The 12,978-nt window shown below is 38.4% G+C and overlaps 1 protein-coding gene across 3 annotated transcripts in view; it reads right to left on the reverse strand.

Annotated features, from left to right (window-relative positions):
- The window catches only part of LOC115049963 (transmembrane protein 131-like), a 34,213-nt gene that overhangs the window by 7,471 nt on the left and 13,764 nt on the right, over positions 1 to 12,978 (reverse strand). For all 3 annotated transcript variants that reach the window (XM_029512655.1, XM_029512638.1, XM_029512647.1), the window contains exons 4-22: positions 11,700 to 11,771; positions 9,913 to 10,036; positions 9,645 to 9,770; positions 7,710 to 7,814; positions 6,552 to 6,629; positions 4,719 to 4,872; positions 3,766 to 3,821; positions 3,584 to 3,689; positions 3,374 to 3,476; positions 2,994 to 3,114; positions 2,294 to 2,464; positions 2,127 to 2,196; positions 1,903 to 2,026; positions 1,721 to 1,790; positions 1,505 to 1,614; positions 1,317 to 1,386; positions 984 to 1,117; positions 524 to 666; positions 230 to 416 (exon numbers count right to left, since the gene is read on the reverse strand). In XM_029512655.1, the coding sequence (XP_029368515.1) occupies positions 230 to 416; positions 524 to 666; positions 984 to 1,117; positions 1,317 to 1,386; positions 1,505 to 1,614; positions 1,721 to 1,790; positions 1,903 to 2,026; positions 2,127 to 2,196; positions 2,294 to 2,464; positions 2,994 to 3,114; positions 3,374 to 3,476; positions 3,584 to 3,689; positions 3,766 to 3,821; positions 4,719 to 4,872; positions 6,552 to 6,629; positions 7,710 to 7,814; positions 9,645 to 9,770; positions 9,913 to 10,036; positions 11,700 to 11,771 (2,124 nt within the window). The remainder of the gene's footprint in view (positions 1 to 229; positions 417 to 523; positions 667 to 983; positions 1,118 to 1,316; positions 1,387 to 1,504; positions 1,615 to 1,720; positions 1,791 to 1,902; positions 2,027 to 2,126; positions 2,197 to 2,293; positions 2,465 to 2,993; positions 3,115 to 3,373; positions 3,477 to 3,583; positions 3,690 to 3,765; positions 3,822 to 4,718; positions 4,873 to 6,551; positions 6,630 to 7,709; positions 7,815 to 9,644; positions 9,771 to 9,912; positions 10,037 to 11,699; positions 11,772 to 12,978) is intronic.

Raw genomic sequence — 12,978 nt, forward strand, 5'->3', positions numbered from 1 at the left:
TCTACCATACCAAAATCACTTATTCATAAGGGTCCTGGGGGACCTTTGGAAATGTAGAGTCTCCATTTAACCGAAATGTGCAAGACTCTGGGAGGAAGCCTGAGCCCTTGGTAACCAAGTTGAGCAAGTATTAGCATAAATGCTAACAGTTGTGCTAATTAGATACCAAGATGTTACTTGTCAACTCAAAATATAAAAAAGTAACTTTAAATAATGAAATTCTACTTACGCAATGGTAATCTCAGAAGAGGTGTTGTGATCAAGGCTGAAGGAGTGGCACTGCAGTACCTCAAAGCCAAATCCCTGGCACTTATATCCATTTATATTCATTGACATGACTGTCAGAGGAAGCTCTCCTGCATTTTCCACCTTGAAACTTTTTCTTATGGCAAAAAGTGGCTTGTTGGGACGTAGACCTAGGAGTGATATATAGTAATGATTAGACATTTGTGAAGTAAATACTTAATATTAAAAAATTACTTGACAGTAATTTGTCTATATTAAATGTAAATATTAATCTCACCATCCCGACACTCCATTAGAGTTGACTGAGGAACATTGAATCGCAGGGAGGCTCCCAGACCAGGTAGTTTGCCTCCGACTCTGAGCAGCTCTTTGGCACCGTGGCCCTGCACCTTCACCATGTCAAACACTGTCAGGTTGTTCCTGAAAAAAATAGTTAACACTCAAAATAAGGGATGATTTCGAGCTGTAAAATAATAATAAAAAAAAACATATGAATATATATTTTCACCATTTATTGCACTTTGATCTACAGTTTCAAATTTCTTCAAAAAGTGTCTTACTTATGAGGGTTGTAGTACATTTGTTATTGCAGTTTTACAAAAAAGCAGATGCTTTAAAAGGGTCTGCAACAGAAACCATAAATGAAAAACCCTGAATGTGGTAAACTTCACTCCTCTAATATCATGAAAACTTCATATATTTGAGTACATACTCATCATATTAATATGATTCAATACCTGATGATAAGAATGGTAGTGGTTGGTTTGTGTTCATAGGGAGTGAAGACCACAGCAACCTCTCTGGCTTCCCAGGGCTGTAGAAGCAGATGAAGGACATCCTCTTGTGCTATGTCTTCTACATTCTCACCTGCCTAAACACACCCACATGGAGAGGGGTGGTGAAATTAGCATGCAAGTTATCATAGGGAGGACTAAAGCACAAATAGAATCCATGTGCAAAATGAATTGATGATATTGCAGGATTATATGCTGCAAATCGAAAAGCTATGAGCACATACCAAAAGATTAAACTGTGGCACTTTATTTAACAGGAATGTTTTTCAGATCTACCTTTGGTGGAGACGTCAACAGAGAAAACTGTGTGGTGCTGATGTTAACAGATAAGGGGCTGACATTAAACCTGCCAGAGGAAAAATTTGAAGAAATTAATGAAAGCAATGTGCTTGAGCATCATGGTACAAAACAGCCAAAGCAGAAGAAAAAAAATTCAGTTCAATCATGTTCTGCACTCTGCATACCATTTAGTGAGGAGGTCCAGAGCCTCTAAAGGGGCAGGGTACAGGGAGAGGATTCGAATTTCTACGGAAACTATGGAAGAGGAAGGATTCTTCAACATGAAGGTCTTCACCTGTCACATGGAAACACTTCTTCTATTAGACACACAGATTATATTATCCATTTTGAAAAAATCATTCTAATCAAACCATTACTGCCAGTATTTACATGTTACCCACCTTACTCTCATTGACAGGTGTAGCACCAAAGTCCAGATGAGTGGAGGTTTCTAGAAGGAGTCTTGGCCACCTGATGGGACAAAAGCATTGAAATTGTCATTGATGATACTACCTTGACTTTATCAGCTACAGAGCTCATAATAGCATGATAAGGAAAGCAGCACACTGCATCTCAGACTGACCGGCAAGGCAGCTTGTCTTTTTGGCTCTGCCATCGAAAGCAGAGCTCAGCAGCCAGCTTGCTATCTACAGCCCAGGCTGAGGAGGAAAAGTCTGGGAGGAGAGAGCGCTGCCACTCTGAATGACCTGATGTGGAGGAGGAAAAGAATATAAAATTGAACAATAAAAAAATTTAAAGAATTTTGTTCCCCCCTAACACACAATTGATTATTACGTCACGTCTCACCAGCTTCAGACAATCTAAGCGGGCAAGGTCGCCCACACTCTCGCTCTGCTTCAAGCACCACATGCCCATGCTGTAAGAACAAACACATCATCAATTACCAGATCTAATTTTGTACACTTACCCCCAATCCAAATCCTACTAACTGACCACAAGAGGTGCCCATTTACCTTGGAAAGAGAAGAATGAATGTAAAGGGGAATATGCAGGGCTGAGCCTAGGCTGGTGTCAAGACTCAAAGTACACAGTTGATTGACAGGCTGGGTCTTGCTGAGAAGTTGTAGAGACAAAATCTGCCAGCACCCCTGTGGAATAGTCAGGGGACCACTGAAGTTTGTCATCTGAAAGACAGGGGGCAGCAGAGACTTTGACATTAAATGTCCTCAGCTTAGTTTTGACAACTTGTCATCAATAATAATAATAAAAAAAAATAAAATTAAAAGAGAAAAACTTTCTTTGCACCTCGCCCCATCAGAATCAACTAAGAGGAGTTTGCTCATCATCATTTCAGAAATTTGTAATTCGATCCCTGCAGCATGGTTGCACTGTGCTAGTGCCACAAAACAAGAAGGTCGGAGGTTTGGTTCATGGGCCTGGGTCCTTTCTGTTGGGAGTTTGCATGTTCTCCCTCTGTGCTTGCGTGGGTTTCCTCCCACCATCCAAACACATCATGTTTCAGTTAATTGGTAAGTCTAGATTGCCTGTAGGTCTGAGTGCAAGTGGTTTTTTATTTCATTTTGTATGTGGCCCTGTGGTGGACTGGGATTGGCTCCAGATAGCTCCCGCAACCGGGAAACAGATAAGTGGTAGAAGATGAATGAATGAATGAATTTGATCCCCCCAGTGATAACAGAATGCAGTGGAACATACCTTCATTACTCTCTGCCGTTTCTGTGAAAGGCTGGCATTTGTCACAGTGAGGGGCAGGAGGAGAGGGTTGGACAGCCACAGATCCACCTGGTCTGCACCCCGTTGTTTCACATGAAACAGGCTGGAGAAACACCCATGGTGTATTTGCATAAGAGAAGAGTGAAATAGCAGTTAAATTACACCACCATTTTTTGTTAATGAGTATCAAACATGAATGACATATCCTAAATGATTAATTGCTCTAATGATATGCTAATGTGTGTATTGATAGGTGCCTGTCATTACCAACAACTGCAGCGCTTTCAGTATTTAATTGATATTGTGTTTTGTTTTGTTTGTTTTTTTAAGAACAACTGAAGTGACAAAAGGTCTCCCATTACCTGTGTGTGATATGTAGTCCTGGGAATCTGTAACTTGTCCTATTTCCCAGAATTTTTAAACTGATATGACTCACACATTTTCTTCCATGACCTGGTAATGAATCTGACAGATACAAAATTAATTAATCAAACACGAACGCATTTGGTTCAAATCAAATTGTACTTTGCATTTATTAAAATAACCGAGAAGAAATTAAATTGAGTATTCACCTCTGCAGACTAGGGTTGCCACTTCAGTGAAGTTTTTAGCTTCTGGTTTCAGGAGAACCTGATTAAATTCCAGACTTGCCTCCACTTTTGATAGCACCTGCATTTCCTAGAGGAGATCAAAACAACTTGTCAAATCCTGAATACTACATAGAGGCCACAAAGAGGCAAGAAGTGAATCTCACCTTCACATAGAGCTTCTTGCCTCCAGAATTTAACATATGAACTCGCATTTTTGGTTCTAAAGCAGGGAAAAGAAAAAAATCAACAAATGAAAATATTGTACATTGTGAAATATAACATTTTTGACAAGTTTGTGAGAACCCAATTTATCAGTCTTCTCATCTTCTGATATGATGAGATCTCACATTCTTTAGGAGTCATGAAAATCCACTGAAGCCTGCTTGCCAAGATTTCCTTAAAAAGGAAATTAAAAGGAGAAGGAGAGAGGAAAAAAAAAAAAAAAAAAAAAAATCTCTCTTCACAAAACTAATTTGTCCAAAAGTTAGAACAAGACTGTTTCATCAAGTCAAACTGATTGCTGCAGACAGAACTAGATAACGTTACAGCAAGTGTTTAAAAATGTAAATTCAGTTCACCTACATAGTTCAATGACCAAATCTGGTGCACTTGACAAAAATATATCCAGTAATTGAAAAACAGCAATGTGGAGGAAAATCCTGTGATGTAGTTGATTTCATTGATTCCCTGATTTTCAATCTCTGTGCTACTTTGTAAAGTGACATCAGGAAAATAGAATGGATGTTGTCTCACATTTCTGCAACGGCTTTCATCTGACAGTTCTATCAAAACAGTGAAATTATCATTAACATTATATGGTTACACTTTTTTTTTTTTTTCCCCAAGTTAGGAAAAAGCAAACATAAGAAATGCAGAGGCTTCACCAGGTTTAGATCTAACCTCAGCTTGTAAGCATTATTTCGACTGCATTTTTGCTTCAATAGAGGTTCACCACAGAAAGTTTAAAAAAAGATTTCTACTGTGGTATTTTAACAAAACTAGCACAGAAACTTGCTTGTGTGATTGGATTTTTCATTCACTGTACTATACTTCATTTATGACCTTCGCATTTTGGATTTGCCCATGATAATGAGAGAGTAGGGTCATAGACACTGACCTACTGCAGTCTGTCCAGCATTGGGGGCCACCAGCAGTACCAGAATGTGCTCAATGACATAAGGCTTGAGCTTGTCTAGGTCAGTGGGCCGGTCTCCATGGGCAGACAAATTAATCTGAAGACTGAGGTGCTCCTCGCTCTGGAGGCAGGACCCCTGGGATGAGACAGGAAAGGCATACCAATAATGCATCAAACTGATTTGAGCAAGAAATAAAAAAGACTAAGGGGATTGAGAAGGATTGAGCTCAAGTGTCAAGTCAATGAACTTGAGGCACAAAAATAGGCAAGTTAAATTTTAAAGGAAGTGAAAAAAATACATGAATTTTGTTAAGTATAAAGAAAATATGCAGTGATGGAAAACTGAGTTATTTTCTTTGCTGTAGGTCAACAGTTACTGTACATCAGGGGAAAGAAACAAGCATTGAACCAACTTACTACAACCACTCATCCTGCCACTAAAACCCTCTTGAATGTGACAGATCATCAGCAGTAGAGTGCAAGTCTCACTGCAAACCAGGCTCGCCTTAGTGGCTGAGTCACCACATGATGACTTGTACAGAGGAGTCATGGCCCAGTGCCACCAAGGCTCAGGGGCTGAAATAGCAAACTTAATGTTTTGAAATTGAGACTGCTGCTAACTTCCTGCAAGGCTCAATTAATCCGTGCACAGAATCAATACTGACCTAAGGCCAAGTCTTAATTTAATCAGGAAGTTTTGAAATTTTAAAAATAAAAAAGAAGAGCAGGTGTTGATGTTGATTATCAGCCGTAGGCCACAGCTGGGACTAATGCAATAGAATGTGTGAACTATTTCAGTTTGTGTAGTTATGACAAAGCAAGCCTTCTTTTGCATAGTATTGCACCACATGAATGCTGGGAGCCCTGTGTCAATTATAGTCTCTTGAGAAAGCAATTAAAAGTCTCTCGACCCTCGTCACAGGGTTCTGGATAAAACAGAAGGTGCTCAGATGAAGAGCCTGCAAGTTTTTAGACCTGTTAGCCTTCTGCTTTGAAGGCTTGAGCATGACAGTCCAACCAAAACTGTACTTTTAAAGTACATGTAAACATGTTAGCTCGGCTGAAATTGTACTGAAAATTGTCGGACTAACATACCCAGATAATGCAATTGAAGGTCGAGCTACTGCTGCATGTATACAGACAATCAGACTGGAACCAGAGGAAGTGATCTGCGCATGTGCTTACGTTTCGCGCCAAGCTGTGACCCGAAATGGTTTAAAAAAGGTACACACGTAGGAGGTCAGACAATAGCAAGTAGCTAACATGGAGAAGTTATGTAAAAAAATTTACAAGGTGGTTGTCCATCGTCGAGCCAGTTTACCTTTGCTAGTGCTTGCTAAAACTGCTAACTCACCAGTCTTTTCTTCTTTCCACCTCTGTTTTGGTGTGTGACATCATAGGTCAATCGAAAGTGACCCATTGCCCTCAAGTTGAAAGAGTGCATATTGCCACCAATCGTAGCGGAGGTGACATGATTTCAACAAATAAACTGATTTCATTCCCGTGCATGTATATTGGGACAAGGACAGAAGTCTGATGGGATGGCTTTATCGAGCTATAAGCATAGCTCATAGCTATAACCATAGCTCGGTTAATCTGTGCATGTAAATGTGCTTAGTTTTAATGGGAAACAAGCTCATGACTTACTACTACCCTTGGGTTTTAGTTTCTCAAAGCCTGTGTGTGACAGCTTAAAAAAAAACAAAACACTGTGGCTGCCAGTAAAGTCAAGCATGCACAGCATTTTTTACGAACCATTCATGAGCTTGACAACATTCAATGTCAATTACTTACAAATTTGAGAAAAAGAAGTACCTGAGGATTGTTGAATAAACTCTGCGGTAAGTTGCACTCCAGGAGCAGACCCAGTATGGTGATGTTGGAGGTATCTTCCTGCAGGAGAAAGGCCGCAGAAAAACAAATGTGGATGAATCTGAGATATAAATATACATTTATGGAAGATATTTTAAAAATAGACTTTTTATGTAATTTTCTACAAAGTAGTCAATGGGTACTACTACCCCAAAATGGGCTGCACTCTACTGCTGGTACGATGCACAACTTGTTGTAGAAAGTTTTCATCAGAGCAACTTGTATGTTTGGCTGCTTACTGAACAAAGTAAAAGTAGCAGTATTATCCCACCTCAAAAAAAGTGAGGGGGTTGTATGCAGTCATATTTATTTCATGGACTTAAATTTACCATCAGGCCTGTAACAATTATTTCATAATTATCTAACCACGATTTTTTTTTACATATTCGCAGTTTCTTTAACTGCAATTAAAGCAATTTTGGGAGGGTGGTGGGGTTTATTTTCATGAGATGGGTCAAAGCATCATAACACTTGTTTGCATCCATCAAACACGTTTCCAGTGTCCCTGTGCATCCTGCAGCGCAACAGAACAGTAACTGTCCCATCAGAGGAAACCTCACACTCATTGATTTACAGTTGCAGAGTCAAACCAGCTTTCCAACGTTAACAATTCAAAGAGCATTGGGTAGTTTCGTGAGAAGCGGTATATAAGCAGACATTTTACAACTGTCACTCCACTTCTTGTTGTAGAGGAAGAATCCCTTTCAGATAACTTGTCACGCACTCTCAGTGCCTTATTTTAAAACCATGCACTAATTTGTCATTGGTTTCCCTGTGTTTTCTTAAGGTGGTTCTGAAATCTTTAATTCATATTGATTTGAGGGATAAACACTGCCAAGGAAACACTTTCTTACCTATTAAATAAAGAAGAAGATAAAAACATATTGTTGGATTATCAATGCAGACTTGGGGGGGGAAAAGCTAAACAAAAAACAGTAATTTCATGACGAAGTAATTTTCCGTGTATATCTGTAAGTATGTACCCTTCTTTTTAAATCAAGGCTGACAGGAAGGGGAAATCAGCTGCTTCCAAATGATGAGCAGCAATTCACTTATCTGTTTGAGGTGCACAAACAAATACAGAGACATTTAAACACATACCTGAGTTTGGGTCAGCTTAATGCTCTGTATGTGAGGGAATATTAACAGACTATCCTTTCTTTGGACAGACTTTAATGAACCCTGGTTAACTCCCACACCAAATACCTGGAAAAGGAACAGTTAAATGTGTCACATTATATATTCTTTTCAGGCAGTCAATAAGAAATAAAAATGCAATGTTATGTAATGAGCCTAAAATGAACTTAAGGGGTTTGGACAAAAAAAGGAAACAATGTTTACCATGGGGAGGACACACCTAAAAGAGCAGTGATGTTGGGCTCATTGGTAACATGCAAAACAAGTAAACATGTAAAGGGAGTGACAGCGCTGGAGGTTGTTCAAGAGAATCAAGGTGTCTGCATGTCTAGATATGTTCACCATTAATACGTATATATCATGCCAGCAGGTTTGATACAGGATGGAAAAAAAAGAAAACCCTCACAACTTAACTTCACAGAGTAAACCTGTTTTTCTTTTTTTGATCATGTCGTCACAAATCAGCTTCCAAGAACCAATATAGTTACTGCTCCCTATTTGACACAGTGTAGAAATAACTAACAGTAACCAAGATTTGCAAATATAACACATAAGAAAATGGCGGTCAGCTAAACCTTTGAGTGGTTAAAGTTGTGGCAAAACCAGTTTGGGTGGAAAAGCAAGTCAGAGTATGGGACTGGAGTGCAAATGCCTCCCTAAGTTACACAGTTTAAAGAAGATAAATTTACATTTGGACACTGTATTCTTGTTCTCTGGTGCCAAGCTGCAAAAAAACCAAATGGGTCTATTCAGTCTGAGTAAATGTGACAATAATTTAAAATGCAAGAGCAGAAGTCCTTCATGAGTAAGTTGTTTATTAGTTGTAGTTTAGCTTTATAAGAATTGGTGAGGTACTATATCTACTAATTTGGACTGGAAACAACTAAAACTCTACATTTTCTTTGAGTGAACTGTGCTAGTTTTAGCAAGAGCTACATGTGTGAATTTCATCCTAAATTAGCTTTTGACCTCCATAGACACATGAATGTCAGACCAAGAGTAGAGAGACAGGGTTCTTGCACCATTTTAAGAGTAAAATTTAATGCTTTGTAAGACCTTTTGAAGACGTCAACAAAGAAAATGGAAGACAACTTTTTTTCTTTCACTGACAATTTAAACCTGGCCCCGCTGTGGCTAGCTGCTGCACTTCCCCATCTTTGCATGTTGAACCGCTCACTTCGACAACTGTGGCGGGTAATGGCAGCATGTAGCCCGAGATCAGTCTGTCGCTGACATACAGTAAAACAGCTATTAATTGTCTCTTATTTACTACATGGTCTTTGTACAAAGTTAATCCAACAAATATACACTATGCTTTACGGTCAACCACTGTGCTTTCTCATCGCTATTACACACACACACACACACACACACACACACACACACACACACACACACACACACACACACACACACACACACACACACACACACACACACACACACACACACACACACACACACACACACACACACACACACACACACACACACACACACACACACACACACACACACACAGGAAATGTAACACCTATAACAAATGTATGGTGAATTTAAGACAATTGAAAACAATTTAAGGCCTTAATTACCCAGATTTTAATTTAAGACATTTTAAGACTTTAAGGACCTGCCGGAAACCTGGAGAGAAATATTTTGGACCCTGATAAACTTGTCAGCGGCAGTCTTGTTCCCTGCTATTTTGTTGAAAAAGATTTGATATGACTAGTGCTGTCAATTGACTTATATTGTGATAGTATAAATGTTGAGTATCTTTCACTTTTTAGTTGTTCAAAAACTCTGAGGAGGAAGAAGGACCTCATGCATTATGAAAAGGGTTTCACAATAATCCAAAATGAACAAAGTCTACAGACCAAGAGTTGTATTAGTACAACTGACCTGGTATGACAGCAGCCCATGATGTGCTGATGCTGATGTGTTTATAAATAATGTGTTTTCTACATTGCCCTCCTCAGACGGGAGGAAAATCACTTTAAAAGATGCCTTCCCTCTGGGTGGGATCACCTAGAATAGAAAGGAAATATGAGACATTAAGTTATTACAATATACAATAGTAAGGATTATAATTATAACAGCATTTTTTTTTTAAATATTATTTGTTTTGAATGTGTTGTGTATCTGTCATTGTTAAAACATGGAGACTTACTCTTCTGTGAAAGGAAGGTACGTAAAAATGCCTGCTGGATGTAAACATTGACAACAGTGTCACAGGAACTTCCTGGCTGGGGTTGTGTATATATATGGTTTCAGCTCTTGGCAGCCCCAGTGGCCTGTAAAGGCAGAAAAGCAATGTAAATAATTTTGCTTTATACTGAGGACCATGGCAAGCAAAAAAAAAAAAAAAAAAAAGGGGGGGGGGGGTACAGACCAGAATTTGGGGGCCCTGTATTAAATCATGTCAGCTAAATTTTTCTGCTGCCTATTTAACCCATTGGAACTGGGGTGACTTTAGTGGTTAATAGAACATTATGCATTGTAATCTGTTGTAATAATATTTCATTGTGTGAAAAAATATTTCATTTACATACAATATTATGTGAGCTCAAAACTGTGGAGATTTAATGCCAATAAGAGCTTTTTGACAAGTTGATCAAATGTATGTCTTCCTTCACATTTTTTGGTATCATATCTTGGTATGGAATTATCCTTTTATGCGTAAAGACACTACTCTACCACTGAATAAACAGCATTTTGAATACAATTCTGAGATGGTGCAGATATTTCAAAACAACTTGCTCACAAACTTCTCCAGCTGGTTAATGTAGATAAGCTATACATGTGTGAGGCAGGGTCATCCACAGCAGTGCCGTGTTTAAACACCAGGAAGCAGATTGAATTTGGCTTTGGGAAAGGCTGATGCAATTGGTGTTAGGGTTAGGGTTAGGGTTAGTTAGTTAGTGGTGGTCTGTGTGTAGAAGTGTGCTGCTTTCCACAAAGAAAAAACATGAATAAAAATATAGGTCAATTCATTTTTTTCCCATAAAGAAACAATGCATGATGATTCAAAATAATTGGTGCACTTGAGAACTTGAAAGGCAAAACAGACATTATTTGTCGTGATTCAGGATAGCCTTGTCTCGGCAGAAAAACATTGCAAAGAAATACTTCAAATAATTTTGCCCAGCAAGTGTTTCAAGGTTACAAAATAATTTTAGATTCTTCACATCTTCATTTGGGCATTACTGCGAAACCTCATCTGAAGCATCTTTCACTTCCTGTTTGTCTGTTTATGACTTTACTTTCAATTTAAGGAACTGAAAAGAATTTAAATCAGGAGATAGTAGTTATATCATGGGACCACTCTAACATTTTCTACCAACTACCATCTATTTCTCTGTCTTAATATTCACACAATACAATTTGGATTTTTGGTTACTTGACTTCTTTCTGCATTCCAAGTGTATGATCTAAAATATGAGAAAATAGATGATGCTTCTGACTGTTTGTTTTCAACATGGGCAACTGGGACTGCTGTCCAACCACAGCATCTGATATTAAGACTCTTTTGAGACTATGAAGGCAAACAGCAATGTCTCTACTGTTTTGACTGGGGTCAACCATCTCCAGTATGTGCCCGGATGCTGGGAAAGAGAATTTACTGCCATACTTGGATGTATTTTGTCAGCCTGAGGCCCCCATGCTTTATGAAATTTTCCTCTTTCTGTAGCATTCATCACAGTGACAGGTTATCTGGTACGACCCCACTGTCTTTATCTCAGGTTGAATTAGGGCAATGCTGTTTTCCACATCAATCAAATCTGACAGATGATGGCATACACTGCTAGTTTTGTCTAGTAGTGTAACGTTATCCTTATGTCAGGGTATTGGGATTGGGTGTGTAAAAATGAGGTTCATTTTCAGTACAAAATGAATGCTTGCTTTCTGCTTGTAGAGACAGGTCATATTAAACTAGGAAGTGAAAGAAGTACTTACTGTGCCCTAAACTCCATTGCTGGAGGTTGAAAATGCAAGGGCCTCCCATTATCATTTGTATATGGAGAGGAGCTGGAGAAGAAAATCAAAAGAGGAAAAAACATTACACCAAAAGAAAATACTAACATTCATTTAGTTTCACTGAAAATTTTAAAAGTGAAGTGAAAACAACATGTTAGTAAGTAACAACAATTTAGCCAAGAACAAGGTTTCTCCTTTGTAACAAAGCATGTGAGAGATCATGGGGATAAATGTACAGTTACAAAGATATGACAACCTCAGCCCACTTCACAAACAATCTATTTCCACACCGAACAAGGTGACTGGGATCAGGACCAGCAAGGAATAAATAAATAAATAAAAAAAAAAAACTGTTCAGGCTGGTAAAGAACATGATTTGATTTCATCACAGTTGAAATTCTACTGCTGCATTGGCCTGAACCACAACATAAATAATACCCTCATTATGGAGTTAAAGGCTTTTTTAAAGGTTTTAAAACAGAAAACATTTAAAACATGGGATCGTGTGCATTGTACAAAACACAGCTTAAAAACTCCTTGCATTGCATAAACTGCAGAAAGGTAAAAAACTAATGGGGTTATGTGAAAATATGAGAATGTAAATAACAGGTCACAGCAGCTGCTTTTAGAGCACTACTGTGTTTTTGTCAGTGACAGTGTGTGATACAGCCAGCTTTAATGTGCTCTGGGAATAGGCGCTTTGAAACATGAGAAAACAACTGATTTGTGGTTGTGCATGTATCCATGTGCTTGTGTGTCAAAACAAGACTGAACCCTGTTAACAGAATACCCAGACAAATGTTGGCCAACAGAAGCAAGTAAATGGAAAATCATGATCAGAGTTTCTAAGAAAAATACCAAAATCATGGATAAAAATGTTGTGGAGAAAATAATGCAAACACCTTAACACCATAGCAAGTTTCCCAATGCAGCTGTAGTTTTGTGCTGACATATCAGTTTCAGATCCTGCTTATATCTTTGATTACTAATAATATGTATGTGAATTAAAAAATGTTAATAAAATACAACAAATGAAAAACTAAATTATTTTTCCCCAGTAGTGTTTTCTACAAATTCTTTATTTTATTTACAGAATGATAGATCAGCCAACATTTAAACTCATTGCATATCATGAATCTGTACCAGAACTAGCAAGAAGAAATTATGAGTGAACAGCAGCTAATAAGAGTGCTCTTGCATTCTGCAAAGTCCACAGTGGCAACGCCACCACATTTCCACTCATATGGTTACTACTCCT

The sequence above is a fragment of the Echeneis naucrates genome, chromosome 1, assembly GCF_900963305.1.
Source record: "Echeneis naucrates chromosome 1, fEcheNa1.1, whole genome shotgun sequence".
NCBI lineage: Eukaryota > Metazoa > Chordata > Actinopteri > Carangiformes > Echeneidae > Echeneis > Echeneis naucrates.